Source organism: Crotalus tigris, unplaced genomic scaffold (genome assembly GCF_016545835.1).
Source record: "Crotalus tigris isolate CLP2741 ecotype Arizona unplaced genomic scaffold, ASM1654583v1 scf7180000018306.2785112, whole genome shotgun sequence".
Classification (NCBI taxonomy): Eukaryota; Metazoa; Chordata; class Lepidosauria; order Squamata; family Viperidae; genus Crotalus; species Crotalus tigris.
In genome coordinates, this window is record NW_024096934.1 from 358164 (window position 1) to 372123 (window position 13960).

At 43.1% G+C, this 13960-nt stretch overlaps 1 protein-coding gene across 2 annotated transcripts in view; it reads right to left on the bottom strand.

Moving 5' to 3' along the window:
* RPS6KB1 (ribosomal protein S6 kinase B1) overlaps positions 1-13887 on the bottom strand; it is a 39415-nt gene extending 25528 nt beyond the window's left edge. For both annotated transcript variants that reach the window (XR_005557501.1, XM_039349998.1), the window contains exons 1-4: positions 13679-13887; positions 6751-6800; positions 4870-4990; positions 2992-3060 (exon numbers count right to left, since the gene is read on the bottom strand). Coding sequence is in view for 1 of the 2 variants with exons in the window: in XM_039349998.1 (XP_039205932.1) it covers positions 2992-3060; positions 4870-4990; positions 6751-6800; positions 13679-13750 (312 nt within the window). In the remaining variant the exon portion in view is untranslated. The remainder of the gene's footprint in view (positions 1-2991; positions 3061-4869; positions 4991-6750; positions 6801-13678) is intronic.
* Between the last annotated feature and the right edge of the window lie 73 nt (positions 13888-13960).

Consider the following 13960-nt stretch of genomic DNA (forward strand, 5'->3'; position numbering starts at 1 on the left):
GTCCACCCTCCCTTGAATTCCATTGTCTGTTGTCTAACTCTAAGCCGTTAGTTGAGAAGATTCTTGTGCATAGGCTTTTAGCAATAAATAATTTAATTGGACCTTCACCTGATCTTTCCTGCCTGATAAAAACACAGTACAATTGTATCAAGTCTGCTACGTTTGTGACCAAACTGGAGCCACTGATAGCTACCGAAGTTCACAAAACATATTAGGAGCAATGGATCAATTCATCCCCAAAGCCGAACTGTATTTTTTTTTTCCTTATCTGCCACATTTCCTAATTTTGAGGAAGGTAAAGCTATCCTTGTCTCAAAATCTGCAGATCCAGGTTAGTCTAAATATAATGCCGGTTTGTAAAACAGCCAATCGTGATTTGAAGTGAGCTTTCTAAAGCTTCTTCACGCAAGCTAGGGTTTGTTCAATGTAGAGGTCAAATATGGTTTGCTGTGAACAAGGAAGGGACGGGAGTGTATAAAGTTGCTGCATATTGTATCAACTAAAGTTGCTGAACAGATTTCAAGAAGAGTGCCAAGTAGAATGCAGTGCAGTAGTCTGTTTGCAAGGTGATCAAGACATGAGCAGCTGTAGCCTAAGTAGAAAAAGAATAAAGCAGTGGTTCTCAACCTTTTTAATGCCGCGACCCCCAACTGGTCGTAAGTCGAGGACTACTCAACTGGTGCAGCACCGTTTGCAGAATGGGACTTTTGGCGGGCTCAGCAGGGCAGAGACAGCCTGGACAATTCCTATTGGCTTTTGAAAGCCAATAGAATTAGACTCTATTCAAGAGAGTCTATTCTATTGGCTTTCAAAAGCCAATAGAATAAAAGGGAGTAGCACAGCTAAGGAAAAGGGGGAAAAAATGGCGGACTGCGTTGTTTGGCGACCCCCGTGAAATGGTCGTTCGACCCCAAGTGGGGTCCCAACCCACAGGTTGAGAACCGCTGGAATAAAGCATGCTGTCTGGTGAATTCTGGAAGTTAAAGTCCACACATCTTATAGTTGCTGACATAGACCCAGGACGGCCACCGAAAAGCAAGTTGTAAAGCAATCACTTATTTCTGATTTGGTTTCTGGACTAAAGCTTGAAATGTTCCTCCAATTACTACATTGTTTAGCCAGTCTACAAAAAAATTGTAGTTCATCTTCCATTTAACTTCCCTCTCCTATACTTTAACTTGGATTCTTGATTTAAAGAGGGTATTGGACATTATAAAACTCAAATAGCCTCTTCAAATTATTTGACTTGGTTTTCACTACTTTCAGTTATCAAAGTCACCAAACATAAACCAACCAGTGGCTTGTAATAATGGTCTGATTCACATATGTCATAGTGATGGCGAACCTTTTAGGGACCGAGTGCCCAAAACCCACTTATTTATCAACAGGTGCCAGGTGGGCGTGGCTGTGGTGGTCATGGCAGACTGGGTGGGTGTGGCCAAGGTGGGCGTGATCACCTCGATGTTGCTCATGGGGAGGGATGCCTGTGGGGGCCGGGCAGGGTTGGGGGAGATCCAGGGGGTCTCTGGCAGGTGGGGCGGTGGGCGGGAGGCTCGTCCTGCAGGGTGAGGCAAGGCGAGGCAGGGCGGAGATGCCATTGTCACAGGGCAAGGTGAGGCAGGGGCCAGTGCTGCCTGACACCGTCAGCCCTTGCACACAGAGGTCAGCAAGTGCATGAGTGCTGGGATGCATCCGGCCATGTGGGACCTCGGCAAGTTAGCGGGCGGCTGGTTGAAGAGGGACGGTTGTCATCTCCAGGGCATGGCATGCATGCTCACAGAGAGGGCTCTGAGTGCCGCCTCTGGCACGTGTGCCATAGGTTCGCCACCACTGACATATGACATAAGAGCCTGTTTCTTGCAATTCAATGAACTTCAAACAACCAAACACACTGGAACCAAACCTAATTTGTCCAGCCTCCTCTTTCTTATCTCATTCTTCCTCCTCCCTTTTTCCAAAAAAGGTTATAGATCACAGGAGGACATAATCCAACCCATTGATAAAATGTATGTTCAGCTATAATACATTCAGAGTTAATTTAGATTTCAACAGACCGGATGACACTTCAAAATGAAAAGCATAGACTCTGCTGCTAGCTGCTCTACTATCTTACAAAGAGCCATAACAGCAATGCTTGTTAAAAATATCTGATTGCATAATTAGTGCACCAACCAAGCAAAAGTTCAAAAATTTTAAGCACGCAATAACAGAATGAAAAACTTTGCAAGCGAGAGAAAAGTGATTCTCCAATTGCTGCTAATATCTGAAGTAACTAGACAAAAATACAGAGTTGGTTGTATAAAATTCCTTTATTTCAGTCATGACGACAGGTATCCTCAACTTATGACCACAATTTTAGCAAATTTCCGTTGCTAAGCAAGACAGTTGCCCAATGTTATGACCTTTCTCGCCACAATTGTTAGCTGAATCACCGCAGTTAAGTTAGTAACATGGTTTTTAAGTGAATCTGGCTTTCCCATTGACTGTAATTGTCAGAAGGTCGCAAAAGGGGATCACATGACCCCGGGACATTGTAACCGTCATAAATAGGAATCAGTTGCCATGAGTCTGGATTTTGATCACGTGGCCATAGGCATGCTGCAACAGTGATAAGTGTGAGAAATGGTCATAGTTTTTCAGTGCCATTGTAACTTTGAACAGTCACTAAGCAAAGGATTGTAAGTTGAGGACTAGCCGCATTTCTTAGTAAATTTACATTCTCCTAGCAATGATTCTCTGGAGACTCAGCAAGATCCTCTTAATGGAGCTTGAATTTAAGATGGGCAGCAAGCAAAACCTTGTTCTACATCAGGGGTCTTCAAACTTGGCCCTTTTATGACTTGTGGACTTCAACTCCCAGAATTCCTCCTGAGGAATTCTGGGAGTTGAAGTCCACAAGTCATAAAAGGGCCAAGTTTGAAGACCCCCTGGTCTACATTCACCTCTCACAAAAGTTGTCTACCTACAGTTGGGTGATCAAAGCCATCTCACCTTTTTCAGCACCTTCATGGCAAAAATTTTGCCCGTGTTTGCTCCCGTTACTTTGCGAACTTGGAAAACCTGCCAAGACATTTTAAAAAGAAGCATTATCACTTTTCTCTCCCCAAAAAATAATTTTTAAAAAAAAGTTCACGGTCACTACAAGATCTGGTATTTTTTGCTGCTTCCTTTTAATCAGCGAATAACAAGTGATCGGGCTTCACTATCTTGAAGGAAACTAAGCAAGCCACAGATAGCACAAGCCAGTTTTCCCATTAGCCTGGGCTTGCACCATTCAGCAGGTACAAGCTATCGCTCTGAAATAATAAAATATTGATATGGTCAATTTTATAATAATATTAATATTATTAATATTAATAATATTAATAATAATAAAGTTGGAAGGGACATTGGAGGTCATCTAGTCCAACCCGCTGTACAGGCAGGAAACCCTATACCATTTTGGACAAATGACTATCCAGTCTCTCCTTAAAAACTTCCAGTGTTGGAGCATTCACCACTTCTGGAGGCAGGTTGTTCCACTGGTTAATTGTTCTTACTGTCAGGAAATTTCTCCTTAATTCTAGGTTGATTCTCTTCTTGATCAGTTTCCATCCGTTGCTTCTTGTCCTGCCTTCAGGTGCTTTGGAGAATAGCTTGACTCCCTCTTCTTTGGGGCAGCCCCTGAGATATTGGAACACTGCTATCATGTCCCCCCTCGTCCTTCTCTTCATTAAACTAGACATACCCAATTCCAGCAAATGTTCCTTGTATGTTTTATCCTCCAGTCCCCTGATCATCTTTGTTGCTTTTCTCTGCACTCTTTCTAGAGTCTCAACATCTTTTTTACATCGTGGTGACCAAAACTGGATTCAGTATTCCAAGTGTGGTCTTACCAAGGGATTGGAAAGTGGTATTAACACTTCACGTGATCTTGATTCTATCCCTCTGTTAATGCAGCCCAGCTTTTGGCAGCTGCAGCACATGGCTGGCTCCTATTTAAGTGATTGTCTACTAGGACTCCGAGATCCCTCTCACAACAACAACAACAACAAGGCTCAGGGCAACTTATGGCAAATACTGTTTGAAATAAAGAAGCCCACTTCTAATGTTTGAAAACATAATGAAAGTGACAGGGGGATTAGGACAAGCATACAAAGATGCAATCAGTCAAGCACATATTATGAAATCAACAGGCCAAAAGTCACCCTCCTAACCCCTGCTCTGAGTTCATCTGTGTTTTTTGTTTTTATCTTCTAAGTTACCCGAGGAACCTTTGCCATAAAGCAGTGTATAAACAAGCCAGAAAAAAAAAAACAAAGCAGAGGAGATTGCTACATGGTGCTGGACCATAAACTACAGCTGATTTATAGAAAACCTATTGGCATAGCTCAGTCTGGCTGGCTGTGCAATTCCGGGTATTGAAGTCCACCTGTTTCAGAGTTGCTGAGGTTCAGAAACAGTTAAGACAGGGAAATTTTCAGGCTGCCTTTGGATAATTCTCAGGATTGAATCTTTGTTTTTTTCTGCTCATACGGGATATGCTTGACCCCTGTGCTACGGTCCCTGCCTGGCAAATAAAGATTCCAGTCCTTATGCTCCGATTCAACAACTGAGACAGAAATACGAGACCATTTTGCTCACTGCAACAGGTGGAAACATTCCCTGCTTCCCTTTCCATTCCAGAAGATGCCCAAGTTGGATGTTTTATTTACTAAACGAATTTATACGGGCCACCCAACTCACAACACAGTGATTTATATTTGAAACATGAATTTAGTGATAAATTAACAAATAAGGGTTCAGAAGGAAAAGATGTGCTGGGCCCACTGATGTAAAGATGGACAGGAAAAGAGGAGAAATTCTCCACCTCGCCAGAAGGCCCCTTACCTTTCCGTAGCCCCCTTTGCCAAGAACACGGAGCAGCTCAAAGCACTCTGGGCGGATCTTCTCAGGACCTCGGTTTACGCTGGTTTCTGAAATCTCGAATTTCTCACAATGCTCCATGCCGCTAAAAGAGAAGCAACCATTTTTGTTTTTTTAAAAAAGCAGACTAGCAAGGCAACTCTACCTCCGATTTAAGAGGATCCAAAAGAGCTCTCTCTGCTCTAGCACCAGCCCTTTCAAACAGAGATCCCCAACCTTTTGGGCACCAGGGACCGGTTCCGTGGAGAGAGGTTTTTCCACGGACAGGAGGGTGTGTGTGGTTTTGTGCGCTGCCTGCATCCCACGGATGGGGCTTTGCTTGTTTGGGCGGACCGGTTGCTGGCATGCCGCGGCCCGGTACCGGTCCACAGATCAGAGTTGGGGATCCCTGCTTTGGAACATCCTGTTTCCCCAGGGTGAGGTTTGCCCCCACTCTCCTGCCCTTCTGCAAGGATCTGAAGACCAGTTAGCCTGGACCCAATGGGGTAGTCCCACACTGGAAGTGGCTAACTAGCTGACTCCACCTGTCCCCCCCTGTGCTTCCTGTTCCCCCTCCACCCAACTTTTTAATTTTAATTTTTCACTTGTCTATGGAGCTTCTCAGTCATCCAGGTCATGGTTGTCCCAAAGGTGCTTTTTCAAAAGACAACTGGACTTTTGTTTTTTTCCTTGAAGACGTTTCACTTCTCATCCAAGAAGAATGTGGACAACATTCTGCATTTTGAAAGAGGGGTCAAAGATGGCATCTACATTAAGACTGAACAGCCCTTGCTCAACAGAGGGGGAGGGTATGGCACCAGCGATCTCAACACAATCCTTTTAGCGCAGTGGTTCTCAACCTGTGGGTCGGGACCCCATTTGGGGTCGAACGACCATTTCACGGGGGTCGCCAAACAACGCAGTCCATTTTTTCCCCCCTTTTCCTTAGCTGTGTTGCTCCCTTTTATTCTATTGGCTTTTGAAAGCCAATAGAATAGACTCTCTTGAATAGAGTCTAATTCTATTGGCTTTCAAAAGCCAATAGGAATTGTCCAGGCTGTCTCTGCCCTGCTGAGCCCGCCAAAAGTCCCATTCTGCAAACGGTGCTGCACCAGTTGAGTAGTCCTCGACTTACGACCGGTTGGGGGTCGCGGCATTAAAAAGGTTGAGAACCACTGTTTTAGCGGTTCCAAGGTTCCATATCCATTGCATTGTCCAGGTGGCCCTGAGGGCACAGATAAACATCCAAGTGGCCTCAATGACTCTCTGAAAGAGTGCTAATAACCAGATGAACGTAAAGAATATTAATCCTTCCATGCACCATTCAGGCAGAACCGAAGAAGCTCTTTGGATGAGAAGTGAAACGTCTTCAAGGAAAAAACAAAGTCCAATAGCCTTTTGAAAAAGCACCCTTGGGATATTATTGTACTTCCATTGTTTATTTGCCCTGTTTTATTCCTTTGTTATTGTTTACATTTTTGTAATCATTTTTTTTCCATTTTATGATGGTAAGCCGCCTAGAGTAGCTCCATGGCAAAATGAGCAACAAATAAATTTAAGAAACAATGAATTTCTTTTAGACCCTTTGACATGTCCACGGTTCAGCAAGGGAAACATTTCCATCCTCTCTAGTGAAGCAACTTTAAAAAAGAAATTCCTTTTCCTTGCAGATAAATGAAATGTGATTAAAACCAGTTCAGGCTTGGGTTTCATTGATCCCAATGCTGCGTCTGAACCCCAGGATGAAAATGAAGCATCTCCAAGAGAGAAGGCTGGCTTTGTTATCACTTCCTCTTTATATTGAGGAGGTTTCTGACTGTTGCCAACTGTGTCTCCCCATCCCTGATTTTAAGTTTCAGGACTTACAGCTCATATGGACTGACTCTTCCATGATCCATACTTTCGCTTAAGTGACCCTGAAACAAAACGGTGAGAGAAAAGTAACTACATCATTGTAAACAAAAATTCTTTAGCAAGGGCAGTTTGTTTATACATTAACCCAAGTTTTAAAGGCTGATAGCACCACAAGCCTGCAGACTGATTTTACATAATAAGCCCTGTCAGCAAAAAGATATGGCCACCACACTGGAGAGAAGCTCCAAAGCTTGTGAATTCAGTGCACAGATTCAGCAGTTTTCAAGCAACTGTCCTATTAGCTGTGTGTAAATCCTACAAATAGCTGGAAAAAGAGTTTGAGAAAAAATATTACCAGCACACTGGAGTAAATATAAATAAAAGACTGCAAGAAGACCAGCCGCTATCATAAAATATTTAATTTTAGGCTTGTGCAATTCACCCATATGGTGACATTCTCATATCCGTTTCTCTTCAAAACAATCTTTTCTGTATCATAGAGACGGGGATAACTCTGCAGAAATACTGTAGTCCTTGACTTGTAACCATTCGTTTAGTGACCAAAGTCACAATGGCACTGAAAAAAAAGTAACTTACAACCAGTAACTTAGGACTGTCACAGCATCATCACAGTCAGTTGATCAAAATTTGGGTGTTTGGCAACCTCCATCTATTTATGACCATTGAAGCATTGCATGCGATCACTCTTTGTGACAGATTTGCTTAACCACACGATTAACAACTGCAGTGATTTGCTTAAAAACCTTGCAAAAAAGGTCGCAACTCATTTAACGCCCTTGCTTAGCGATGGAAATTCTAGTCCCAATTGTGGTCGTACGTTGAGGACCCCCTATGTGAAGAGGAAGTCACTAAAAGTCTAATGGAGGTGTTCTAAAAAAAAATTAAACATGTTGTTTAAGTCTAGATTCGCAACAAACTATGCTCACAATTAAATTTGGGAGTAGATAAAATGGAACATCTACAAGACTGAAAACAAAAGGGAAGAGGAACGTGAGCATCTGTGGGTGGATCGTAACACCTATATGGATAAGAGATGAGGAAACCCTTCAAATTATAAAGCGTCCATAAAAAGGAAAGCCCCAGCATGAACTCTTGTTGGGAATTTGGGAAAGTTTTTACCTGCTTTGTTTTAAATATTCATCTTCTTGCTTTGTAAAAACTAATAACATATACAGCTACCGGTTATGTATAGCTTTCACAAACTACAGACAGAATAGATGATCAACTTTTTTTTTTTTTGCATTGTTTCCGCAAGAGTAGCTGTGCTAATCTGTTGTAAGAAAAGCAACAAAAAAAAATATATGGTGGAATAAAGACTATCACGTGTACAGGTAGTCCTCAACTGATGGCCGTAATTGAGTCCAAAATTTTTGTTGTTAAGCGAATCACTGCAGTGGTTAAGATAGTAACACCGTTGTTAAGTGGATCTGGCTTCCCCATTGACTTTGTCAGCAGGTCGCAAAAGGGGATCGCACAACCCTGGGACACTGCGTCATAAATATGAGACAGTTGCCAAGCATCTGAACTTTGATCATATGCCCATGGAGAAGATACAACGGCCGTTAAATGTGAAAAATGGTGGTAAGTCCCTTTTTTCAGTGCTATTGTAACTTTGAACAGACACCAAATGGACTGTTGTAAGTCGAGGACTACACGTAGTCCTCGACTTACAAACATTCGTTTAGTGACTGTTCAAAGTTACAACGGCACTGAAAAAAGTGACTTAGTCTTTACACTTATGACTATTGCAGCAACCCATCATGTGATCAAAATTCTTGTGTCTGGCAACTGGCATGCATTTATGATAGTTGCAGCATCCCAAATGTGGTTGCCATTTGCCAGTTTGCGACAAGACAATAGGGAGAGCTGGATTAGCTTAACGACCACACAATTCACTTAACTGCAGTGATTCATTTAACAACAGTGGCAAAAAGATTGTAACATCAGGGCGACTCACTTAACAACCACTTTGCTTAGCAATGGAAATTCTAGTCCCAACTGTGATCATAAGTCAAGGACTACTTGTATAAAAGAAAATTTGTTTAATTAATCAACCAACCGATCAACACAAGTAAACAGCTATATGTGGTAGTTTTGGCCCATAAGGAATTTGCTGTTTTTGATAAAAACAGATTAACACAGCTACCATTCTGGAAACAGTCCAAAAAAGTTGATCATTGTTTTTGCAATCTGTGAAAACCACACCCACCATAGAGAAGATATAAGTAAAATCAACAGTTAGAAACTCATTGGTATTCTCCACAGATGGACTACAGGACTGGGTTCATAATCCACCACAGCCTACAATCAGCAAACAATACAAGCATCATGAAAGATCACATTAGGTAACCTTTTCATTAGAGATACTGAAACCAGAAAGGGATGTATGCAATAATTTCCCCAATCACCTTCTTAGATTTCATTCAATATAAGAAATATTTCACTTTGGTTCATTCTACTGTGTGACTAGTAGCACCACCACATTCCTATACATTCCAGTAATGAGCAGGAATGCAAAAATCCAGTAATTCCTAAAAATAAATAAAAACCACAAAACTGAGAATCCACGTTTGTTTGTTTGTTTGTTTGTTTTAAAAAAGAGGCAGGATGCAGGGAGAATGTGGAGACTCTGAAGTTCAGCACAAATATTTGTGTTCCTGGTTTGTATTTACATCTAGACGACTTTGTTTACACATTGACTCAAGGTAGCAACTACAATGCCTACATCAATCCTGGATAACCAACTAATACATTGTTTATGTCTGTGAGATCAAGAGTTAAAAGATTATACAATCCTGACATGAGTTAAAGATTATGACGGGCAAGTATGTCATTTTTTTCACTCTCCTAGAGAGAAGTTTATTTATTTATTTATTTATGAGACTTATATACCGCTTTAAGTGCAAGCACTCTCTAAGCGGTGTACACCAGTAAGCAATGTATATATATATTTACATTGCCCCCAACAATCTGGGTCCTCATTTTACCTACCCCGGAAGGATGGAAGGCTGAGTCAACCTTGAGCCGGTGAGATTTGAACAGCTGACCTGCTGAACACAGTCAGCTAAAGTAGCCTGTAGATGGGCTCCAGCACAAATCTGAAAGCTCAGAAGACTAAAACTTTGGTCTTGGTGATCGACCCTGATCGGATCCTGCAACATTGTTCTGGGACATGTAGATTTGCCTTCATTGGTGGAAGATTTTCAAGTGTAAAAAATTCAGCTACAATGCACAGAAAAGCCAATTCTACAATTGCTTCTGCATGCCAGTGGTAATGAGCATAAATCAACCTTTGCAATTAGGCCATGATCATGAGCCACCTCTTAAAGTGTACGTGTTTAGAGGCCTTTAATAACATGTTGAATCTGTAATGCCATAGTCAGCAACCTTCAATCTTCAGGCAGCCTACACAAGGATACCACTGAAATTTTAAACAAACTGCAAAACCTCTGAGGCAGTTTCCTACTGTTTTTCCAAAGAAAAGGGCACATAAGCAGTCTGGATATCAATAACCCAACATTCAAAGTATCCTCCCTGCAAACCACAACTATCAACCCATTTGCATGACATTAACATGCAATGGCCCTAAAACTGCAGTCTGAGCTACGAGAAAATGTTATTTTAAAAAAACAGTGCAGCTCTCCAAAAGTTGCTTGTCATGCTGTGGTAGCACAATTAAATAAGTAATTGCTAATCTTTGTCCCTTTATAGATAGGGCTCTAATCTCAAACCCTTAAACAAGCAATCAGATCAGAAATCTAAATACATGTAATTAAAGATTTGTCTTAAGAGATAATTGGCACAAAAATGCAGATACCTAATTTCCTTTCTACAATCTCTTAAAACCAGGCTTCTAACGATCCTATTTCAAGCAAACAGGGAATAGAATAGAATAGAATAGAATAGAATAGAATAGAATAGAATAGAATAGAATAGAATATGTGGAGTGGACTGGAATGGAATATAGAATAGAATAATAGAATAACAGAGTTGGAAGGGACCCTGGAGGTCTTCTAGTCCAACCCTCTGCTTAGGCAGTCCTTGATTTACACCATTCGTTTAATGACTGTTCAAAGTTACAATGGCACTGGTAAAAGTGACTTATGACTGTTTTTCACACTTACGACCACTGAAGCATTCCGATGGTCATGTGATCAAAATCTGGACACTTGACAACTGGGACGTACAGGCAAACTTTAGTTCATTACAACAGTTCATTTAGTGACTATTCAAAGTTACATCACTGAAAGAAGGGACTTATGACTGTTTTTCACATGACCATTGCAGCATCCCCATAGTCATGTGATCAAAATTCAGATGCTTGGCAACTGACTCATATTTATGACGGTTATAGTGTCCAGGACTCATGTCATCATATTTTGCAATCTCCTGAGAAGTCAATGGTGAAATCAGTTTCACTTAATTTACTAATTACTAATTTACCAACTGCAGTGATTCACTTAACTGTGGGAAGAAAAGTTGTAAAATGGGGCAAAGCACACTTAACAAATGTTTCACTTAGCAACAGAAATTCTGGGTTCAATTGTGGTCGTATGTTGAAGACTACCTGTATTTATGACAGTTTAAGGGTCCCGGAGTCATGTGATTATCTTTTGTGACCTTCTGACAGTTAAACAATTAACCAGTGGAACAACCTGCCTCCAGAAGCTGTGAATGCTCATCACTGGAGGTTTTTAAGAATAGACTGGACAGCCATTTGTCTGAAATTGTATAGGGCTTCCTGCCTGAGCAGGGGTTGGACTGGATGACCTCCAAGGTCCTTTCCAACATCATCATCATCATTATTATATATTCTTTCAAGAAAAGTCAATGGAGGGAGGCAGCTAGATTCACTTAACAACCATGTTGTTAACTTAACTGCAGTGGTTCACTTAACGATTGGGGCAAGAAAGGTGGTAAAATGAGACAAAACTCACTTAACTGTCTTGCTTAGCAATGGAAAATTTGGGCTCAGTTGTGGTCATAAGCTGAGGATTGCCTTTTTAAGGGGGTAATGTACCACTTACTTGCCTGCATTATTCTAAAAGGACAAATTTTCACATGTCTCAAAATACCCTTCAATCTCCCTTTCCATTCCTATCCTCTTCAAATGTATCCCCATATATTATTGTAGCTATCTGTGCCTCTCCAACATCTCTGTTAATAGTCCTGTTTCTATCCAATGACACATCACAGAACAAGTTTAGACCAGAGAGGGCTAATTTGAGTTATGAAGGGCAACATCTTTTTCCATCGTAAGCCACAAGGCTGGGTTGTGTTTTCTATTCAGAAATAAGTTCTGTGATGTTCAACGGGATTATTGAAGCTGCCTCCTTGCACAAGTGCCTCCACCTATGAGTAATACGCCACATAAGGAGTAGTTGACCATACCCACGGTGGAGCAGCATTACTAAAGCAGCTTGAATAAGTCACCAATGATTTACTTATTACAGCAGTATTGTTGTGGGGAACTGCATTCCAAGGGGAGGTCCTACATTAGGGCTTGTAGAGGAAAACAACAGGACTCTACCCACTCAAGAGTAAGCCCAGCTGAAGAGGTAGAAAAGTTGCATAAGCTTGCACTGCTCCAAATTTATTGCAGCATCAGTTTCCATGGACAAGAGCCCATTTCATCCTAGTGCAGTAGACAAGAGATCAAAACTCCTGGCAATGATCAACTGACACGTTAGGCTCCAGCCCTACCAGCCATTGGCAATAAATCAGCCAAGTTGACACTTTTTTTTTTTTAAAAGTCACCTTGTTTGCTTTAGTTTAAAAAGCCTGGGCCCTTTTATAATGCCACGGTTTGAGGCGTCTCTAAAGAGGGACTGGACAAATTCAAGAAGGAAAAAGTCCCTCAGAAACTATAGGGTAGTCTTCAACTTATGACCATAATTGAGCACATTTCCGTTAAATGAGTTTTGCCCCATTTTACGACCTTTCTTGTCACAGTTGTTAAGTGAGCGACGGCAGCTGTTAAGTTAGCAACCGGGTTGTTAAGTGAATCTGGTTTCCCCATTGATGGTGCTTGTCAGAAGGTCACAGTCATCACATGACACAATGGTCATAAATATGAGCCAGTTGCCAAGCCTCTGAATTTTGACTACATGACTATGAGGATGCTGCAAAGATTGTAACTGTGAAAAACCTTCCTAAGTCACTTTTTCCCAGTGCCCTTGTAACTTTGAACAGTCACTAAATGAACGGTTGTAAGTCGAGGACTACCTGTAGATGGAGGACCTCAAATGCAAAGGAGATGGGCAAGAAGCAGGAGATGCCTTCGGGGACCCCGCTGGGCTCTTCCCTCCATCTCACGATCATTATACTCTTATAATTAAGCTTTTCTTGTAATTAACCGGGCTCTTGTGTTCATTAAAAAACCCCTTTCAGTCACACAAGTTTAGGTCCATTCTGCATTTGTATCATTTGCAGGCCTGCATTGCAAACAAGGCAGGGAACATAACCACCTCCCTGCGAGGTAGGCTGGACGAAGGGGGAACCGGCCAAACATCCTTCCTTCAAGACGGACTGGAACCCGGGTCTCCCCGGCGCCACGCCGACGCCTTCCCCGCGAGACCCTGATGGCCACGATCTTAAGCCGAGAGGCTTCTCAAGCCTCCCGGGAACAAGATTTCCTGGTGGTCTCCTGTCCCCCGTTTGGTTCTCCAAGGCCAGTCCGGGGCTGCCCCCGAACTGGGCCTTCCTAACGTCCCTCAGCGGTCCTCCTCGTCCTCTCTTCCAAGGGCCAGAAGCGCCGCGAGGAGCCTCCCCGTTCGCCGCGGTAAAAGGGAGACGCAGGACCCGCGGAGCCTCAGCCAGGCGAAGGCGGGCCGTGGGAGAGCCCAGCCCCGCGCCTCGTCTCGCTCCCCTGAGGCCCGGCCTCCCCTCGCCGCGCTCGGCCCGGCCACGCCGCGCTCACCCCTTCCTCCAGCTCCTCGTCCGAGGCCGCCTCTTCGGGCTGGTCGAGATCGATGTCAAAGACGCCCGCCATGACAACGCGTGCGGGACCGCCGCCTTCGCTGTCAAGAGCCGGGAGGGGCGTCCGGGTGAAGACTGAGGGCGCCTCATGGGCCCGCGGCACCCACCCACAGCGCCGCCATGACGGCCGCCATCGCCCGGGCTAGCCAGGCCCTGCCTCCTCAGCTCGCCGGAGCCACCGCGCATGCGCCGGAACGGGCGGACGCCGCGCGAGGGCGCGCGC